Genomic DNA, 20,028 nt, shown 5'->3' on the forward strand with positions numbered 1-20,028 from the left:
CTCCGTGGGATATGCTTTCCTTATATGCCGCCGGGCCGGGCCGCTGCATCTGTGAAAGCCATCTGCGATGGGTACAGAGTCCGCATTGCGCTGTGTTTTTGTGTTGATGCGAGGGACTTCACGAAGGTCAATTCGCTCGCTACCGCTGTCGCGTTTCCTCACTGCAGCATCTCGACAGCGAGTTTCTGCGGTTGAGTGACATGTATTCATGCGGTCGCGTACGCACATGATACCGTGCTTATTAATTTATACTCTTTAACAACTTTCTTTGTCTATGAAAAGAAAGCTACGGAGGCAAGTTACAACGAAAACGACGCAACACACCAAGAAAGAGACAGGAGAAAGATCGTACAAGTGCGAGCGCTTGTGAAAAGAGTCGCGCGTTGTAATCCGCATTAGTTTAGTCTAGGGAAGACAAAACATAAACACCTTATAAAGGATAGTTAAGTAAGACAGAACACACCACTGTTGTAAAGGTTTACTTATATTGCGCTTTGCCCCTTCCGCGTCTGGGGAAATGCGAAACCGTCGCACGTGGAAGCTGCGTCGATTCAGCGTCTGCTCCGAGCAACCAAAAGCACAGTCAAACGCTGCCGGACTACTTGGTGCGGTAACACATGTGCAGCAGCCAAGCGCTCGTAGCTTTCCCTTTATAGCCACAGAAAGCTGTCCGCATGTTGAGTGTGTCTATGTTTAAACCTTATACAGCAGATAAAACTACTTTGCTTACTTCGTATAGCTGCGCAAAAATTTCCTGTAGCAATCGGTGCTCCGCCTATTCGGCGAAATTGCGACATTTTTCATTATTTACAGTCGGCTCCGAACTCAACATTAAAATTTTTGCAATAGCTTGACAGAGGGCTTCCGCGCCTTCTGCTAGCCCTCCTTCTTTCTCCACAGGCTCAAGTTCTGCGATAATTATCTGCTAACTGGCTAAAGGTATTTTCTGTTTGGCTGACCCTCTCACAGTAGTTCAGGGAGTGCAGCACCTTTGTCTTAGATTGAACAACGCTGCGCGCACCACCTGTGCTGCGTTCTTTGATTTGCGTCAGGACAGTTGAGCTCGAGTTCATTGTTCTCCTGCTCTAGCTAATTTTACAACGCAGCCTACACAGACCTATTAGCAGCAGACGATATGGCGCAGAGCTAGCGATTTCGTGGTGGAGGGATATGGATGCCTGCTGCTTTGGTTACAACACTTAACCAGCTAGCATAAAAAAGCGATGTGTCTGTTTTTGTCAGAGAACGTTAAGCAAAGGTTTGCAACGCGCTTAATGCTTTCGTTAAAACAATGTTTTCTTGGGGCACGTTGTCTGATAAAGAATAGCACCCATAGCAAACATTCCGTCGGCTACGTGCCCATTGCAATCTGAGCAGTGGTGGAAAAGTCTTAACCGCCTGCCACAGGCGCCAGACCTCCTTCATTGTTGCACTTTTCTCTTTGATTTGAAATGACCCCGAAGCGCACAGACCCAAAGCTGCATTTTTATGCCGTGAACTCGTCCACTAAAACGAACGACAGTTTCTACAGTTGGTTCAGAAATATGCACCGAAAACAGAAAGACCCTAATATTTACCGAAAGCGTTATGCTCAAATTATTTAATAGTACATCAGCTATACACTACACCCATCACAAATAACTTACTCGAGGGCAGGGATTCTTGCGAATACGCAGGCGTAGTAGCCCACGAAGGCCACTACAATCCACAGGACATCCATCCACAAGACCTTCAGCAGAACGAGCACGAACGAACCACGGCTCCTAGGAGCTATTTTACTGGAAAAACACAACACGATCTAGTCATGAAAATTGCTTGCAATACCAACACAGGATCTAATGCATCAGAAATGAATCCTTTTAAAGGTTTATCTTTGCCAGGGTCTGACACACGCCGAAATAATATGCTGGACTGCATTTGGCAGCTCACTCGGCAATCGGAATGCGCCAGAACGTTTCGTTTTTTTTTGGTTATTGGTAAGCTACATTCATTAAAACAAATACGGTGGGAAACAATCCTGCTTTACGGTTAAGCAGTCCTGAAATTCTTAGTGAGTGCCAATTTTCGGTAATGCACATGATGTATCGATACCCCGTCTGCCCATCATGACCAAGCTAACTAGGTCCATACTATTAGAAAAACCTCTTCCCGTTAGGAGGAGGATATCGTGGTGTTCGCTAGCAATAGAGTTCCCCGAATCGAGGTACTCTTTTCCTGGTATCGTGCATTACCCATTAGTTAAAAAATTATATATTCAAATTAAGACTTGCTTGTCTAATGACCCAAGTTCGAGGGCATAATGAAGCCCAGTTTTCAAGTACATCATACCGGGCACACGCTACATTTTTCTTAATTTTTAAAGCTGTGGCACAAAACACGCGAACAATACTAAGTGAGCACTCGCACGCGCCTTCAGTGAGTGGTGCGAGCACTCTCGAAATGGCGTTTCGAACGAATAACGGTTCTGAATTTCTCACTCAGACTAGATTGCGTGGTTTTTCGAACAAATAACGGCTCTAAATGTCTCACTCAGACTAGATGACGTGGTTTTACTTGCCAAAACCATGGTATCATTACGAGGCACGCCATAGTGAGGGACTCCAGAATAATTTGGACCACCTGGGGTTCCTTAACCTGGACCGAAATAAAAGTGCATGAGTGTTTTTGCATTTCGTCCGCCTCGATATGCGGCCGCCGTGGGCGGGATTCGATCCCGCGACCTCGTGCTTAGCAGTCCGACACCATAGCCACTGGCTGAGTTGACGACCGCATGATAGTGACATGGCGTCAGCGTAACTGTTAATTTGGCTGCTCCTGACAGCAATCCCAGTTTTTTCTGTAGCTTGCAGGTCACGTGGCTGCTCTTTCTTTGAAGGAGCCAACATTTACAGCAACCACTAGGCACGCTCACGAGACCGCCAAGTCGAGTTTATTGTTTTATTACCCCTTCGAAATTGCTGGTGCAGAGTACTTGAGGTGCGCAGTAGCACGTTGAATTCGAATTATTATTTAGTGTACCTTGTGCGACAGCTTTGAAACCCCCAAAATAACGAATAAAACTGAAATAAATACGATTTATATATATTGGGCTCCGGCGAGTGCGGGAAAACTGATCTGTGGCCATTCCATAGTGTTGCTCATTGTTACTGGACCTCTATTATGGCCAGAAGCCTGTTTTGTCGTCTATCTGCGTGTGACGGAAACCCAGTCGTAATATGTTTGCACATACATCAGGTGAGTTCTGTTCGAGCAATAAACCTCAAGTGTAATTACTGAAAGCATGCAACGTTATTTTTCTCAAGGCTCAAAACAGTAGGCAAACTTCCATCAGCAGCCGTGGAAACTTTCGCCTGCAAAGTACACGCACAGACACACACTCGAGACTGCCTCGTATTGGAATTCTTTGATTAACAGCATTATCGATTGGACACTAGAAGGGTTCTTAAGCAAAGAATAAAGTTCGTCAGCACTGAAATATTTGATTGTTACCGTGAGATGAGTCGCGCCGTAATTGCCTGGATGAGTCCTTTGCATCGAATTCCTCTGCGGAGCGCAGGTATCCGAGCCGTTGCTGAAACTCCATGTCGATTCACGTCTTTGAAAAGCCTGCGTTATCGTCCCCTCTATGATTACCCGTCACGAGGCTCGTATTTTCGTCAACGAACTTCCTATACAAGTGCATATTTATGAGGAAGTCTTGGGACACAAAGACATGAGCGAAATATTATTTTTTTCACTTCTACCCTAATGCTGCAGCTTGAGCAGCAACGTCCGCACTACAAGGTGGCGACATCTAGTGGTAGATGCGATACGCACAACACTGCTCGAGCACGCAAAGGTACCTCGCAGACGTCGATTTCGGACCACACGTCTAAAATGACATTTGTAAATCATGTATGTTTCGTGTGACGTGTGCGCTTATTAGTGCTGGTCAAGTCGCTTTCAACAACCACAAAACCAAAATGACCGAATAGTGCACGATTTTTTTTTTGCTTTTGGTCACACAACTTGAAATGCGAACAACTCGCAATCTTCTCTGAGAGCGAGGGCACAGCTTCCCACGAACAAATGAATAATCGCACGATTCTGGCACTTCTTTGTTCACTTATGTTTCTGTTTCACATTGAGCGTTGGTATAAAAAAGCGCCAGACGAGCTGCTGCAGCGCAGTTTCTATATTTGGCTGAAGTTTACTCTCCTCTTTATTAATTAATTTTAGTTCAGTGTTAAGCACAGCAACGCATTCTGTTAGCAGCTGTAGGTTGCTTCTAATTTATCGTTTCCCCTCGTTTGTGGAGTAAACATATTTTGGAATGATTACCACTTGTTCAACATTGTTTGAAGAAGAGAAGTCCACTTGTCGAAACATTGCTACCTACTTTTACCTTGTTCTTGTTTTGCTCATCATTTTGAATTTCCATTTCCCGCCCTTCCGTTGTTTTTCCTTGTTCAGAATTAGGCACACAAGAAAGAAAACTTCATACTGTGAGATTGTTGAGGGTTTTTAAGCCGTCTTAGGGAACACTTCGACATCTACGTAGACCAAAAGATCAGAACGTTGTTGACAAACAAAGTTTTTATTCTAGAAAGTGCTGAATATGGCAAAAAAAGGTATTGCATGCTGATTGAGCAGCATACCATGTTTGATGAAATTCAAGCATTTACTGTAAAACAACAGCCCCATGGCTGGCCATTCCTTGTTACTATGTTTGTGCAAGAACACCGCGAAGACTTACTGAAGTAATTGCAGTGCCCTTATTTCTGTGCAAGAATCCGTAGTAGTAGTTCCACCGTGAATTACTTCGGTAAGATGAATCGTTGGTTCGCAAAACTAAAGCGGAGTCACTAAAATGTAATGTTAGCTTAGCCCTCTTTGTATCGTGGAATTCCCGACTGGTATAACCCGGTGCCTGAAATATACCATGAGAGGATAGCAATCAGTTCGCATAATATTCAAGCCACCTTTATGCTGTTATCTTGTCATGCGCTTCAGGTAGCACTTAAGTATGCGAAGACTGAATCTCTTTGTGTTACATCCTGGAGCAATTTTAGTCTCGAACGACCGAGTCTTTGACATTTATCCAGCAGGTTGCTGTTTCCACAAATTTAGAAAGTTGGGCCTTATAAAATGCGCATTCTGCTTGAGTGAACTTTCAACGTCATTATTATCATGAGCCTATTTTTATGCACACTGCTGGACGTAACCCTCTTGCAGTGATCTGCAATTACTCCTGTCTTGCACTAGCTGATTCCAAGTTGCATATGCAAATTTTCCTGATTTCTTCACTCCACCTAATGTTCTGCCATCCCCGACTGCGCTTCTCTTCCTTTGGCACTCATTTTGTGATACTAGAAGCCCACCTGTTATATGCCTTATGGACTGCCGACCTGTATTTGTTTCTCTTAATGTCTACTGGAATACTGGCTACTAGTGCTTGCAAATATACGTCAAACCGGATATCCGGTTTAACCGGAGGCAAGTGAATCCGGTCTCGAAAACCGGTTATCCGGTTATCCGGATTTTAAGAAACGGATATTGAAAATATCCGGTTTAAATAACCGGTTAGCCGGATATTCGGATATTCGAATCTACTACATTTTCCCGCTCAAATTAATCCAAGCGTCAACTATTCTCGTTCAAGCGCCAGTGAATTTAATTCAGCTGCCATACGCTTAATCTCGGAGCCAAATAATTTAATCGGGGGATGCATTTGCGGAGGTCTTCTAGGATGTTCAAAATAATAACGAAATGTTATAATTATAATGTTATAATGTTAGAATTATAATTATAATGCGCTGGCCAAACATAACTGAAGAGCTTTCTTGCGGAGCATTTTCATGGGACTGCAGAAATGCCTTTCCCGCGTGAAATATCATCTAAATATTGCACTGATATGGACATTGCTTCTGTTAATAGGGTCATGCAGAACGTAGCTATAGATGGATTTGCTGACATGCATTGAAACAAAGGGGCATCCAGCAACAAACTGGTGATTCGTAAGCTGATAAAAACAGGCTGAAAAGAGCGTCACGCGACCTCTCATCTTTTTGTTTTGTTTTTTTACAAGGCCCGTTAACGTGGATATCAAATTGAACGAGCTTCGTACAAGCTCTGCGATTATAGCCACGTAACGCATCTGAGATTACGTGGAAGAAGGTGTTACGGGATCTGACGTAACGTTCGCCAGCATATTGCTGATTCTCAACTATATTATGCGAAGCATATTAACGTAGGTTTCGGGCCTTCGCGCGACGCCCGGCGGTGGCCACCATTGACCCTGAAGTGGGGTCACGTGACATGACGTCACGTGATGACGTCACACAGGCTGCAGATGGGGCCTCATATCGCGCCGTCGGTCGCCTCCCGTCGGTGGCCACCATTGACCTTCAAGTGACCTTCAAGAAGGTCACGTGACATGACGTCACGTGATGACGTCACACCGGCTGCAGATGGGGCCTCATATCGCGCCGTCGGTCGCCTCCCGGCGGTGGCCACCATTGACCCTGAAGTGAGATCACATGATGTGACGTCACGTGATGACGTCACACCGGCTGCAGATGGGGCCTCATATCCCGCCGTCGGACGTCGCCCGGCGGAGGCCTCCACGCTTCCGTTCGCGCCGTCGCGCGCGACGCGGCGGCGCCGCCACCATCGCTGCATCACGTGATACATGCTTCGCATCCACTGGGCTTAACCTTGATAAGCCTCCAATTTTTGACATGGATATCAAACGATCGGGCTTCGAAGGATCTCTGTGACAGTACCCGCGAAGGGTGCGCTAGACCACGTGGCGAAGGATGTCACGTGGCCTTGCGCAACTTTCGCAAGCCCACATGTGATTTACAAGCACAGTGAGATGAGTGTGAAACGAACGGGAACCGCAATAGTTATGCGATGGTCGGCATGCAGCCAACGTCAAATCAGGTGGGAGACGCTGTCCCGTGACCTCACGTATATTCGCTGGCACTTGCGTGTTTCTCAATCACACTAATGTGGATATAAAACGATCGGGCTTCGAAAAAGGTCTGCGATGGCACGCACTTCGCGTACGCAATACCACGTGAAAAAGAGTCACCTGACATCACGTGACTTTAGCCAGACTATGGGCAATTACTAACCATGCTGACATGGATATCAAATGAATGGGAATCGCGAAAGCTATGCGGTGATACCTACGTAGCGAAATTCAAATCACGTGGTAAAGGGTGTAACGCGACCTCACATACCTTTCGCAAGCCCGTGCATGGTCCCCAACCATACTGACATGGATATTAAACGATCGGTGTTTGAACAAGTTCCATGATGGTACTCATTTCGCATACCTCAGACCACGTGGAAAAGAGTCACGTGACATCACGTAACTTTAGCCAGACCATGGGTAATTACCAACCACGCCGACATGGATATCGAACGAACGGGGAAATCAAAAGCTATGCGATGGTGTACACGTAGCTAACGCCAAATCACGTGGTAAAGGGTGTCACGTGACATCACGTATCTTTCGCTAGCCCATGCATGATTCCCAACCAAAATGACAAGGATATCAACCGATCGGGCTTTGAAAAAGTCCTGCGATGGTACGCACTTCACCGACTTCAGACCGCGTGGAAAAGAGTCACGTGACATCACGTAACTTTTGCCAGATCATGGGTAATTGCCAACCATGCCGACATGGATATCGAACGAACGGGGAAATCAAAAGCTATGCGATGATGTACACGTAGCTAACGCCAAATCACGTGGTAAAGGGTGTCACGTGACATCACGTATGTTTCGCTAGCCTATGGATGATTCCCAACCATACTGACATGGATATCAAACGATCGGTCTTTGAACAAAGTCTGCGATTGTACGTATTTCGCGCACTTCAGACCACGTGGACGAGAGTCACGTGACGTCATGTAAGTTTAGCCAGAATATTCGTAATTGCCAACCATGCCGACATGAATATCAAACGAGCGGGATTCGCAAACGCTATGCGACGGCACCTATTGCTTGCAATTGTCCGTTAAACCGGCTATCCGGTTTGACGGATATCGGGAAGTGAATCCGGTTATCCAGATTTCAAGACACCGATAATCAGGTTTGATTAATTGACTAGCCGGGTATTATATTATTCGGACATGAATATTTGGAGTAGCTAATAGGTCTTCATTCAAATTCTCAGTTCTATTGCTGGTATCCTCGTGCCACATGCACAGCTGATTCTTTCAGCTTCTATAAGATTGCGTTGTTTATCAGACGGCTCAAAAATGGGCCCGTGGCTTTCCTTGCGCTTCCTTTTGTGCATTATGTTTCCCTTGGTATTGAAAAAAAGACAACTGCATAACTTTTCTACAACTTTTTATTGCGCAAACTAACGTAAATACGAACCAAGGACACAATGAAGGAACACAAGGAACCAAAACGGTATGGCCTCTTCTTGTGCGTCTTCAAGAGCTGCCCGAGCGGCATTATCGGCGTCTTCGTTTCCAGTGACGCCGCAGTGACTTGGCAACCACTGAAACATCACGTGGTGTCATTACCGTCGTTGCTAGGGCCATTACAGTTCAGTGCATACAAAAAGGGGTGTGAAATTTCCCTGTACGGCGCAGGGGAAACCTGCAGTCAAGGACGCTTCCTTGACCGCTGCAAAAATAGCATTTGTGGGATGTGTGAACGGAGCTCTCTTCGCAATCGTCCGTCCTATAAAGTTCAACTCTGGCGAAACTAAATCCTATTACAGCTGCGGCCCACACTCAGATAAACGCTTTGATTGCTTAACGTATGGCGCACCACCTATAAATAAAAATAAAATAATGCAGATAAAATTGAGCCACCGGCTGGCCGCATCGGAAGCTCACTGGAAATAACTGTGCGAATGTTGTGCATAAACTAATATTCTTTTTATCGAACTAGCTACATCCTTCAATTGCTATATCTTTCCCCAAAGTACAAACAAACATGATGACGCGACCTTGTGGCAAACGGCCGCTAGTTCACTGGTCTCCCTCGTGCCACGACATTCCACTCTTCCTACATGAGACGTAACCCACACGTAACAGCCACAACGAAGCCGTTCCAAAGCGAACCGGCAAGGAATACGGCCTCGGAATGCCAAAATAAACAAAAAGGATACATGCAAATTTGGGAAACGGACCCTCAGGCACAAGATGACTTGGGAGTGCGCTTATTACGTAAAGAAAATTTGCATTTAACTGTGCCTACTTTCTGCAGGATATGCCTACTCAGTACTGTTTTTACCTTGCTATATACGCGGATATTTTGTTCCCGAAATTGACCCAACAAATTACAACGTCAGACATCAGGAAGGAATGATGACTGCTTCTCTTTCTTCACAAAAATTTGGTTGCGAACGAAATCGCTTGAGGTGTAGAAAGTTCTCTTTGGAGCATCAAATAAACATAGGATGTGCATTTGAATACCTCCTTCAAGAATAATGTGAAGCATGAATGTTACGTTTACTCGAAAAGGTCGTGGAGTGCACAGAAAACTTAGCTAGAAGAAAGATGCAGGGCGCCTGGTTCGGTTATACGACTTCGTTCTTTACACAGACAAATATTTAAAGGGTGAAATGTACTGGCAAACATAAGACATCGTGGGTAATATAGAAGATTTATTTATTCGACTTCTGTCATTTTTAGATATCCATGTACGCCCTATTTTGGTACAAGAACACAAGGGAGCGCACATTTTCCGGTAGAAGGCAGCATCTTTTGGCAGTGATTATATTTCCGGCAGTCGAAAATACGCGCTCTGAACTTGCGGATGAGGCTGGGATGCACATATATTTTTTTGCAAGTTCCGCCACTAGGAGAAATTTGGGTTCATTGTCCTTCCACCATTTAAGTGTCCATGTTGTGCCCCAGCTGGGGCTCGGAGAGGTATGCGTCAAATTGAGCGGACGGGTCACTGAAGTGCGGCTGTTCATTAAACAGTATGTCGAGTGCAGTTGCTTCGGTCTGGGTAGTACCCATCCCGCTTTCATCAGCCGAAGGCGACAAGAGATTTAACATTTCTCTAACATTGCTACGGATTGCCTCTCTGGCATCTGGCTCCTCATAGTGGAGGCATTTGTACCTTGGATCGAGAAAAGAAGCTCTCTGGCGTGCAGACACCGACCTCTGCTGGGCGTCCCAGTCCAAGGAAAATCCCCGAGATATCTCCATCCGAACTACTTCTTTGAAATTCTCGACTTGCAAGTCACCCGTGCTCTGAAGCTCTAGTTTCTTCACTACTGCTTTCGCCACTGGCCGAACCATGGAGACAGGGGACACCGTGTCGCTGCAGAGAATGGTGGTTGCAAGATGAAGAGGCTCAAGGACCTCACAAAGTTCACTGATTACATTCCATTCTTGCTGACTGATCTCTAGGTCCTGCGCTTTTTTTGCTGTGACAATTGTTCGGTCAGCAAGAACACTTTGTATAGCAGACCGATGCTTGATAAGCTTTGTAAGCATCTGGTAAGTCGAGTTCCATCTTGTCGGACAGCTTTGCATGAGGCGCTCTGTGGGTAAGCCGAGTAGCTGCTGCCGCCTACTCAGCTCATCGCTGGCGACGGTAGAATGCCTAAAGTGAGCAACCAATCTTCCGCTCTTCTGGCAGAGGCCATTGATCTCCGTGTTAGACAGAGCTTTTTTGATGCTCAGGTGGAGACTGTGCGCTGAACAGGTAACGTCATTTGGCTCTAATATACCTTGCAGCGCATTCACAGCATTAATGCCATTAGATGCATTATCAGTGACAACAGCCGTTACCTTGCCGTCCATCTTCCATGCCGAAATTACTTCTTGCATTCGCTGCGCGATGTTTTCTCCTGTGTGGCGTTCTTGCATCTCCTCCGTTGCTAAAGTGAATGCTTGCGACTTCCACTCGCTGTTCAGAGTGTGCGCGGTCACTGTAATATATGAATCCGGCGCCCTCGACGTCCAACAGTCTGTGGTGAGGGCAACAGTTGTGGCTGCGTCAATTTGAGACATTATCTTGTCTCTCAACTGATTATGCAGAAGTTTTATTCGATTTTTCAGCTTAGCAACTGAAGGTGGCCTATAACTTTGCTCCACTACTCCCATAAAATGCCTAAATCCGGCACTGGCTGTGAATGCCAAAGGCAACTGGTTAACAGCGACCATTTTTGCTAGCGCCTGGTCAATCTCCTCCTGTCTTTCACTGCACATCTTCCGTCGTTTTCGAGGCTTAGGCGCCGCAGACGGCCCAGGATCAGTAGCAGAACTGATAGTTTCATTACCATCAGCCGGATCATCACCAGAAACTTCATCAATATCGCTGACACCCGAAGTTGGTGGCAGCCTGAAAAAAGTAAACATAAATCGGTGAAATCCTCCCCACGCCACTGATTAGGACACTAATATAATTAAGAGTCCAAAGAATTTTATTGAGTAATTTTTCACTAAATAACAGGTCTACTAAGTCTAACTCAAATTAAAGTTTGGTAATCATCTGTAAGTATCATCAACAAACTGAGTTTCTAAGGCGACCATCAAAAGGAGGCAATTTGGGGGCATTTGGGGGAATACTTGAGGCGAAATTAAATTTTTTATAGTTTAACTGTGCGTCCTGATACTAATAGCAAGCGCGAAAAAATATATTTCTCATGGAAGCTATAGAATCTTTTTCGCCAACAAAGCTATCAGTTAGAGCAGGTATCTGAAGCATTCCTCCTTCAGAAACAAATTCATGGCAAGAAAACTGCTCTGAAGTACGTCCTCCTAAAGATATATCATCCAGCGAACAACGTCGATTCGAAATATTTTCTTGCTATTAATTTGCTTGAGAGTGACGAATGGTTTAGATAAAAAAAGCACAGTGATCACATTTGGTACAAAAACTCGAGTACCTAAACTTTGCATTCTATGAAGGGGTAATGGTGACGTTCGTGTCGAATAATGGCCATGATATGTTCAAGAGAGTCATGCGCGCAAAAAACTTCTGGTAGATCTGATGAGCTGGGTAGACTCAGTCTTCGCAAGTACGACAAACTTCTTTAATAATAATTTTGATGGCCATGGATTAAATTACGTGAATGCGTAAGAGAACATTTATATCTCTCCAAGGCCTGCTGCGAAAAGCAAGTAATCCATCGAAACGACCCATTTCAACAGGTATTCGAATAGAACGTTCTACTTACGAGTTATGGTTTGCTGGCTTCTTTAGAAGTCCATGTTCATTCCGAAGGTGCATAGCGAGAGATGAGGTTGACATATTAACGCGAAACTGCTCATTACAAACGCCACACTTTGCCGTGGTGCCGTCCGAAGATCTTTCGGCATGTTGCCATACCCAACTCCGCAACCTGCCCATCACTAGTGATGAAGCGATCCAGCACACCACTATGGTGCCTAGAAGAGTAGGTGTGAGTGTCCGAACCGGTCCGTCTGGAGCATAGTTCGCCACTTCTCCGCATCATGAAGCAAAAGTGGCGCTTCGCTCAGTGCAACGGTTCTCAGTGGCGCATGTCGTCTGGTACTTCTGGCAGACGGCGCGCAATAAAAGAAGCACGCAGAGTGAAAAACTCATCTGTAGCCTTCAGTTTGTTCACCTGAGGAGATACGGGTCTCTGTTATTGCGTGTTTGTAAGTTGATAAAATATGTTGAAGCTTCTACGACCAAAAGGCGAGCGGCATTGCTAGCGGAACCTCATATCCGATGGCGAATAAGCGGAGCCCGCACCAAAGAGTGGCGGTATTTCTGCTTCAGAAAAGATCAACATACAAATTTATTTCTTCGCTCTGAACTATAAATCATGGGGGCCTAACGCAGCAGAGAACACTGCTTGTGGGTGAAGGACACTTTTAGGAACAGTTCTTCAAGCGCCATTTTACCCATGTTGTCAACTACGATAAGTTTATCAAAGATGCAATAATATGATGCTTCCGCTACATATCTATAATGTGATGCCCTAGTATTTAAGGGCGAACATCATTTGGGACTGTGATTACATCACGTCATTATGATCACAAACCGTTGGAGAGATCAGAGCACCAAGCTGCGAATGAACCCTTTGCAGATTGCGACGTCAATATTTCTGTGGCGGCGCTTGTGGGGCTACACGTCGCATACATATTGCATCATGCTCGGTCACTGGATCTGGTAGTTGAAGGTTCCGTGGCTGCTGCATTTTCTATTTTAACGAAATGGTTGTTTTACATCACGCTCAATAATTATAGCTCGATCGGAAGCGTGTGAATTTCTGTGCAAGGAACTGAAGGCTGCACCCCATAACTCGGGAGGAAAGGTAAGTTCGCTTGTTCCTGAAATATTGCGAGCTACGGCGTAAACAAATATAAGGATATATTACTGCGCCTAAAAAAAAGGGGGACGACATCAAGGCTTAATAACAACGGGAGTTGTAAATTCCGAACCAAGTGGAATATCCTTGCTCCAACCGTATTTCTTACCCGCCATGATGGTTCAGTGGCTAAGGCTGTGTTGCTGGCGATGAGGTAGTGGATTCATTTATCTACCATAGCGGTCCCGTCTTGAACGGTTCGGAATACAAAACGCTCGTGTACTTAGGTTGACGCCGATGCTAACTACAATCAGGGTACTCCGCAATGCCCCGCGACGGTGTCTCTCATAGCTATCTCATGTGATTCTGGACGTTGAACCTTATTTATTTGATATAACGAAAGTTGGCTGTAGGACATCTACGAAAAACATCTCAGTAGTTCACAGTCTAAAACTTGAAAATAACTCCGTACTCGCTCAAAGCCTCTAAAGCTGTAAGGTTTTTGCATAGAAGCTGAAAAAAATGTTTCAGCTCGTCGTGTTTTCTGAAAATATCACAAGTACCCATGTCCATGTACCCATGCGTTGTCCCTGTCTTGTGTGCGCTGTTACAACCCATACCATGAATCCCAACCAACTGGCCCAACTTGCCGTTCTGATACCCATAAAGCTTTGCTTGCGCTTGACATAATGGTATTTTAAGCATATCAGCGATATCTTCAAACAGGCATTTGAATTTCCTGCGTACAGACGCTCTTCCCTACGTACGGACGACGGCGCGTGCAGGAGAGCCATTCCACTGACTGCAGCGCCATTTTTTCGTCATGATGCGGAGAAGCTGTGCACTACGCTCGGTCGGCACATCTACTCCTTTGCCACCATAAACACGCAGTGCTATTTCTCCAGCGCTCTTCCTCCTCTTTTGCAAGATGTTATACATGGTTCAACCGAATTTAGTGCACCATGCACTTGCTAAAGAGATTCGTTAACAAGAAGCCAGATTGAGAAGCCTCTCTTTTACGTCCGATGGAAGCAGACGACGGAAAGAGAAGAAAATAAAGCAGCTTCGCGCCGCTCTCGAGTTCCAAAAGCAATCTTTTTTGTTCTTTTGTTGTCTGAAAGGAGTTGCAACCTAAATTGATTGCTTCCACCCGAAACCCGTTGTCCTGATTATCGGTGTCTTGAAATCCGGATTACCGGATAACCGGTTTTCGACACCGGATTCGCTTCCCAATATCCGTCAAACCGGATAGCTGGTTTAACGGATATTTACAAGCAATTAGGTACCACCGCATAGCTTTTGGGATTCCCGTTCGTTCGATATCCATGTCGGCATGGTTGGCAATTACTCATGGTCACGGTAAAGTTACGTGATATCCGGTAAATCTCCTCCACGTGCTCTACAGTGTGCGATAGGCCCACAATCGCAGACCTTGTTCGAAGCCCGATCGTTTGATATCCTTGTCATTTTGGTTGGGAATCATGCATGGGCTAGCGAAACATACGTAGTGTCACGTGACACCCTTTACCACATGATCTGACGTTAGCTACGTGTACATCATCGCATAGCTTTTGATTTCCCCGTTCGTTCGATATCCATGTCGGCATGGTTGGCAATTACCCATGATCTGGCAAAAGTTACGTGATGTCACGTGACTCTTTTCCACGTGGTCTGAAGTCGGTGGAGTGCGTACCATCGCAGGACTTTTTCAAAGCCCGATCGGTTGATATCCTTGTCATTTTGGTTGGGAATCATGCATGGGCTAGCGAAAGATACGTGATGTCACGTGACACCCTTTACCACGTGATTTGACGTTACCTACGTGTACACCATCGCATAGCTTTTGATTTCCCCGTTCATTCAATATCGATGTCGGCATGAATGGCAATTACTCATGGTCTAAAGTTACGTGATGTCACGTGACTCTTTTCCACGTGGTCTGAGGTACGCGAAATGCGTACCATCGGAAACCTTATTCGAAGGCCGATCGTTTGACATCCATGTAAGTATGGCTGGGAATCACGCATTGGCCCAAGAAAGATAGCTGAGATCGCGTGACACCCGTTACCACGTGATTTTATGCTAACTACGTGTACAACAGTGCGTAGCTTTTGATTTCCCCGTTCGTTTGATATCCATATCGGTGTGGGTGGCAATTGGTCATAGCCTGGCTAAAGTTACGTGATGTCGCGTGACTCCTTTCCACGTGGTCTGAAGTACGCGAAGTGCGTACCATAGCAGACCTTGTTCAAAGCCCGATGGTTTGACATCCATGTCAGTATGGCTGGGAATCACGCATTGTCCGGCGAAAGATAGGTGAGGTCACGTGACACCCTTTACCACGTGATTTGAATTGCGCTACGTGTATACCAGCGCATAGCTTTTGATTTTCTTGTTCGATTGACATCCATGTCGGCATGGTTGGTAATTACCCATGGTCTGGCTAAAGTTACGTGATGTCACGTGACTCTTTTCCACGTGGTCTGAAGTACGTGAAGTGCGTACCATCGCAAACCTTGTTCTAAGCCCGATCGTTTAATATCCATGTCAGTATGGTTGGGGACCATGCACGGGCTTGCGAAAGGTACGTGAGGTCACGTGACACCCTTTACCACGTGATTTGAATTGCGCTACGTGGGTATCACTGTGTACCTTTCGTGATTCCCATTCATTTGATATCCATGTCGGCGTGGTTGGTACTTGCCCATAGCCTGGTTAAAGTCACCTGATGTCACGTGACTATTTTGCACAAGGTATTACGTATGCGAGGAGCGTGCCATCGCTAACCTTGTTCGAAGCCCGATCGTTTTATATCCACATCAGTGTGATTGGGAATCACGCAAGGGCCAGCGAATATACGTGAGGTCACAGGACAGCGTCTATCACGTGATTTGACGTTCGCTACATGCGTAGCATCGCATAGCATTCGTGGTTGCCGTTCATTTGACACTCATCTCACTGTGTTTGTGAATCGCATGTGGGCTTCCCAAAGTTACGCAAGGTCACGTGACATCCTTCACCACGTGGTCTAGCGCACCCTTCGCGGGTACTGTCACAGAGCTGCTTCGAAGCCCGATCGTTTGATATCCATGTCAGTATGAATGACAATCAGGAATATGCCAGCGAATACTACGTGAGATCCTGTAACACCCTCTTCCATGTCATCTCAGATGCGTTACTTGGTTATAATCGCAAACTTTGTAGAAGCTCGTTCAATTTGATATCCATGTCAACGGGCCTTGTAAAAAACTACAAAATGATGAGAGGTCACGTGACGCTCTTTTCAGCTGTTTTTATCAACTTAGGAATCCCCAGTTTGTTGCTCGATGCCCCTTTGTTTCAATGCATGTCAGCAAAGCCATCAAAGAGGTACGTTTTGCATGAACCTGTTAACGGCAGTAATTTAATGTCCATATCTCTGCGACATTTCGATGATATATCGCGCGGGAAAGGCATTTCATTAGTCCGACGAGAATGCTCTACAAGAAAGCCCTTCAGTTTTGCTTGGTCGGCGCAAAATTACAAGATTTCGGTATTATTTTGAACTGATTTAACACTTCCGCAAAAGCATCTTTGGATTAATTCGCGGGCGATAGGATTAAAATACATGGCGCGTAGAATATATTATATGGCGCTATGATTAAATTGACTTACGCTTAGAATAATATAGCTGGCGCTTGGCATAAGTTCAGGGGGACAACATGTGGTACTATTTTAGAGAGCACAGCAATTCGGAAAGATAAATTTAAAGAACGAAAGGTGAGGAACGAGACAGGAAATCGGGCTCGCGCGAGCGGTTGCAAAAATAACCACAAAAGAATAACAGAAGAGAGAAAAAGGTAATTTGTGCAGACGCACAGATGCACAAATACCAGGGTATTCGAATATCCGGCTATCCGAATATCCGGTTACTAATAACCGGATAACCAACCGAATAACCGGTCACTCCGGTTATCCGGTTTTCAAATTCGAATAACCGGCGAATCGAATAACCGGATAACCGGTTTTTCCGCAAAACCGGTTTGATGTTGCTGCACTACTGGCTACCGCACTTTTCTCTCAGAACGACACCGCTCTTTTCCTGTCTCTTAACGTTACGCCTCACATATGTCGTTCCTTAACTCTTTGCGTGGTCCTTAATGTTTATCGAGCTTCTTTCCGACTTCATAGCTTTTGGAACAGAATGCAATAATTGCATAATTGTCTTTTTAACGGCAGCACTAAGCTCTAGAACTGTGCTTACCCAGCGCGATTGAAACAATGACACACAGAGAAGCAAATACCACAGAACAAGCGCTGACTACCAACTAGGTAGTGCACTACAACCAATTTTTATTCTTCTGTGAGTTGCCTTCTCAAGATCAGGGTCCCCTGTAAGTAATTGACATAGCTAACAGTACTTCACAGATTTTAGAGGCCGATTGGCGATGCCGAATTCTTGCTCCCTTGCCATGCTTTTGGACATTAGCTTTGTCTTCTCCATGTTGGTCTTCAACTCTACTCTTACAGGAGGGTTGAACATCCACCCTTTGTAGCAATTGCTATGATTGGGTGGATGTCTCCTTTTCCACTTATTAATTACTTCCCACCTCCTTGCGGGTTTCCGCAGAACTATTACGTCCTACTCTTAAACTTTCTCGGTTAAGGTCCTCATTCATTTGGTGCGACTCGTCGCCATCGCTAGTGAGCAAGGCCATGTCATCTGCAAGCCGAAGGTTGTTGAGATATTCGCCTCTGATCCTCCTTTCTAATCCACCCCAATGTAATACTTCTTCTAAGCATGTTGTGAATAACATTGGAGAGAATGCGCCTCCTTACGTTATCCCTTTCGTGATAGGTGTGTTCCCACTTCTGAAGAATAAAGGTCCTGTGTATGCTGTAGAGCTGTGAAGAACTTTTAATTTTAGCGTGAGTAAAAATGGGCCTGTTTTGTCCACAAAGTATATTTGCCACAGGAAGGACACAATAAAAGGAAGACAGACTCACGGCTCCACGGGCGGTACTTTTAGCTGTGTTATTTAGGGTGCAAACCCACGAAGAAGTCGAGAAAAAAAAACTCGCATACGCAAGCTAACACGCTTGTGCCTGTGTTTTTTTGCCCATTTATTCATGAAGCAGATATGACTTTGAGCAAATACTAACCGGGCCAAGAAGCTCTCGTGTCTGGCGGACAGATTAGCATTTAAAAGGTGTTGCAAAAAGTATTCTACAGTACTTACGGAAGCAGTATCGTGCAGGCTTGGCGCGAAAGCAGCGATGACGAATCTTCATCAACGGGTCTCTGGAATTAGTACAAACACGTATGCGGAACCTTCTTCTTTAGGGAATAAATTACCATACAGTAGATATGAGTGACACGTTTTATAGGAAACGTTCAAGTTTTGCTCGAACCAGATGATAGAAAATTAGGCAGCCTAGTGTGAAAATATGCCACGTGTAACAAGCAAATAAATTCCTGTAAACCTCACGAGAAAGCCCAACGTTAAACGACCACATACAGCATTTTAGAAACGAAATGAAATATTCGATAAGACAAATCTGGTGTTTGAAAAAAAAACCTTTGCGACAGAATTCTTGCTGAAACTACTACCACAACAGAAAAGAAGGAGAACGAGCAAAAGTTGAACAAGCTTTTATGAATATATGAAGCGTCCGGCAGTTTACGCTGCTAATGTACTGACCGTGGGACACTTTTTAAGTTATTTTTATTTTTTCCTAAGTTTTGCATACGCTGTCCCAAAATTTGCGTCGTCATTTAGTTGCTTAAAGCTTTGTTTCAAATGCTTGCCTTTAGCCCTTTTCTTATTTTGTTTGGTCTACTTCTCTATCAATCTAGTGTGACCAATCCCCCCGTTGGTACAAGCCATGTTTTAAGGCAACAACAACAATGGTGTTGTCCGTTTCCTGGTTCTCGTTCTCGTTTGAACACGCTTTTCTTTCTTTATTAAAAACAAGAAGAAATTACTACTTAGTTAAATTACGTCACCCGATGTCCACATAGACAACAAATGCACAGTGAACTAGTAGAATAAATCAAAGGCTCAATACATGCTCAACGCCTTGTGTTCAATGCTGGTGCGCCATACAGGCGGTGCCATTCCACTGAACGAATGAGTTAATGTATCATAATAAATCGGGGGGTTTTACGTCCCAAAACTACAATCTTGTTATGAGACAAGCCTTAGTGGGGGACTCCGGAAATCTGACCACCTGGGGTTCTTTATAAGATATGCACCTAAATCCATGTACATGGGGGTTTTTGCCTTTAGCCCCCATCAAAATGCGGCCGCCTTGGCCGGAATTCCATCTCGCGACCTCGTGCTTAGCAGCCCGCCACCATAGCCACAAAGAAACCACGGCGGGTAATGAGTTATTGTATGTGGGTAATTTCCTGTTACCACGCAATCAACAACTTGACGGCAGTTCTTTCAACAGCAACTTTGTACCTTACAATAATCGGCTTCATTGTCTACACGAATGTCATGCTCTACTAAATTGGGTAATGGTGACAACCGGTCTACCATGAACTTTCCTTGGTAATTTAGGCTTGTGCACGCGTACTAAGCCTAACCCACAATATGTTGGCGAGTGGCTGTTGTTTGTATGGTTGTTATGGCTATTCTGATCAGCGTAGACATGGACCACGTGCTGCGGCTTTCAATTATAATCCGATATCTCTTTTTTTCAGGAGGGGCTTGGGCTATAAAAAGTGATTCTTCTGAAGAAGCGAAGTGCCTATGAGCTTTGTATATATGACTCATATCTCACATGACTCTACT

At 45.1% G+C, this 20,028-nt stretch overlaps 1 protein-coding gene across 2 annotated transcripts in view; it reads right to left on the reverse strand.

The window, feature by feature from the left end:
• LOC135905005 (ATP-binding cassette sub-family C member 2-like) overlaps window positions 1-20,028 on the reverse strand; it is a 190,191-nt gene that overhangs the window by 129,919 nt on the left and 40,244 nt on the right. The window contains exons 6-8 of one of the 2 annotated variants that reach the window (XM_065436005.2): window positions 18,469-18,530; window positions 3,490-3,606; window positions 1,647-1,778 (exon numbers count right to left, since the gene is read on the reverse strand). In XM_065436005.2, coding sequence (XP_065292077.2) covers window positions 1,647-1,778; window positions 3,490-3,606; window positions 18,469-18,530 — 311 coding nt within the window. The remainder of the gene's footprint in view (window positions 1-1,646; window positions 1,779-3,489; window positions 3,607-18,468; window positions 18,531-20,028) is intronic. The other variant, XM_070541223.1, reaches the window with a different exon arrangement.

Source organism: Dermacentor albipictus, chromosome 6 (genome assembly GCF_038994185.2).
Source record: "Dermacentor albipictus isolate Rhodes 1998 colony chromosome 6, USDA_Dalb.pri_finalv2, whole genome shotgun sequence".
NCBI lineage: Eukaryota > Metazoa > Arthropoda > Arachnida > Ixodida > Ixodidae > Dermacentor > Dermacentor albipictus.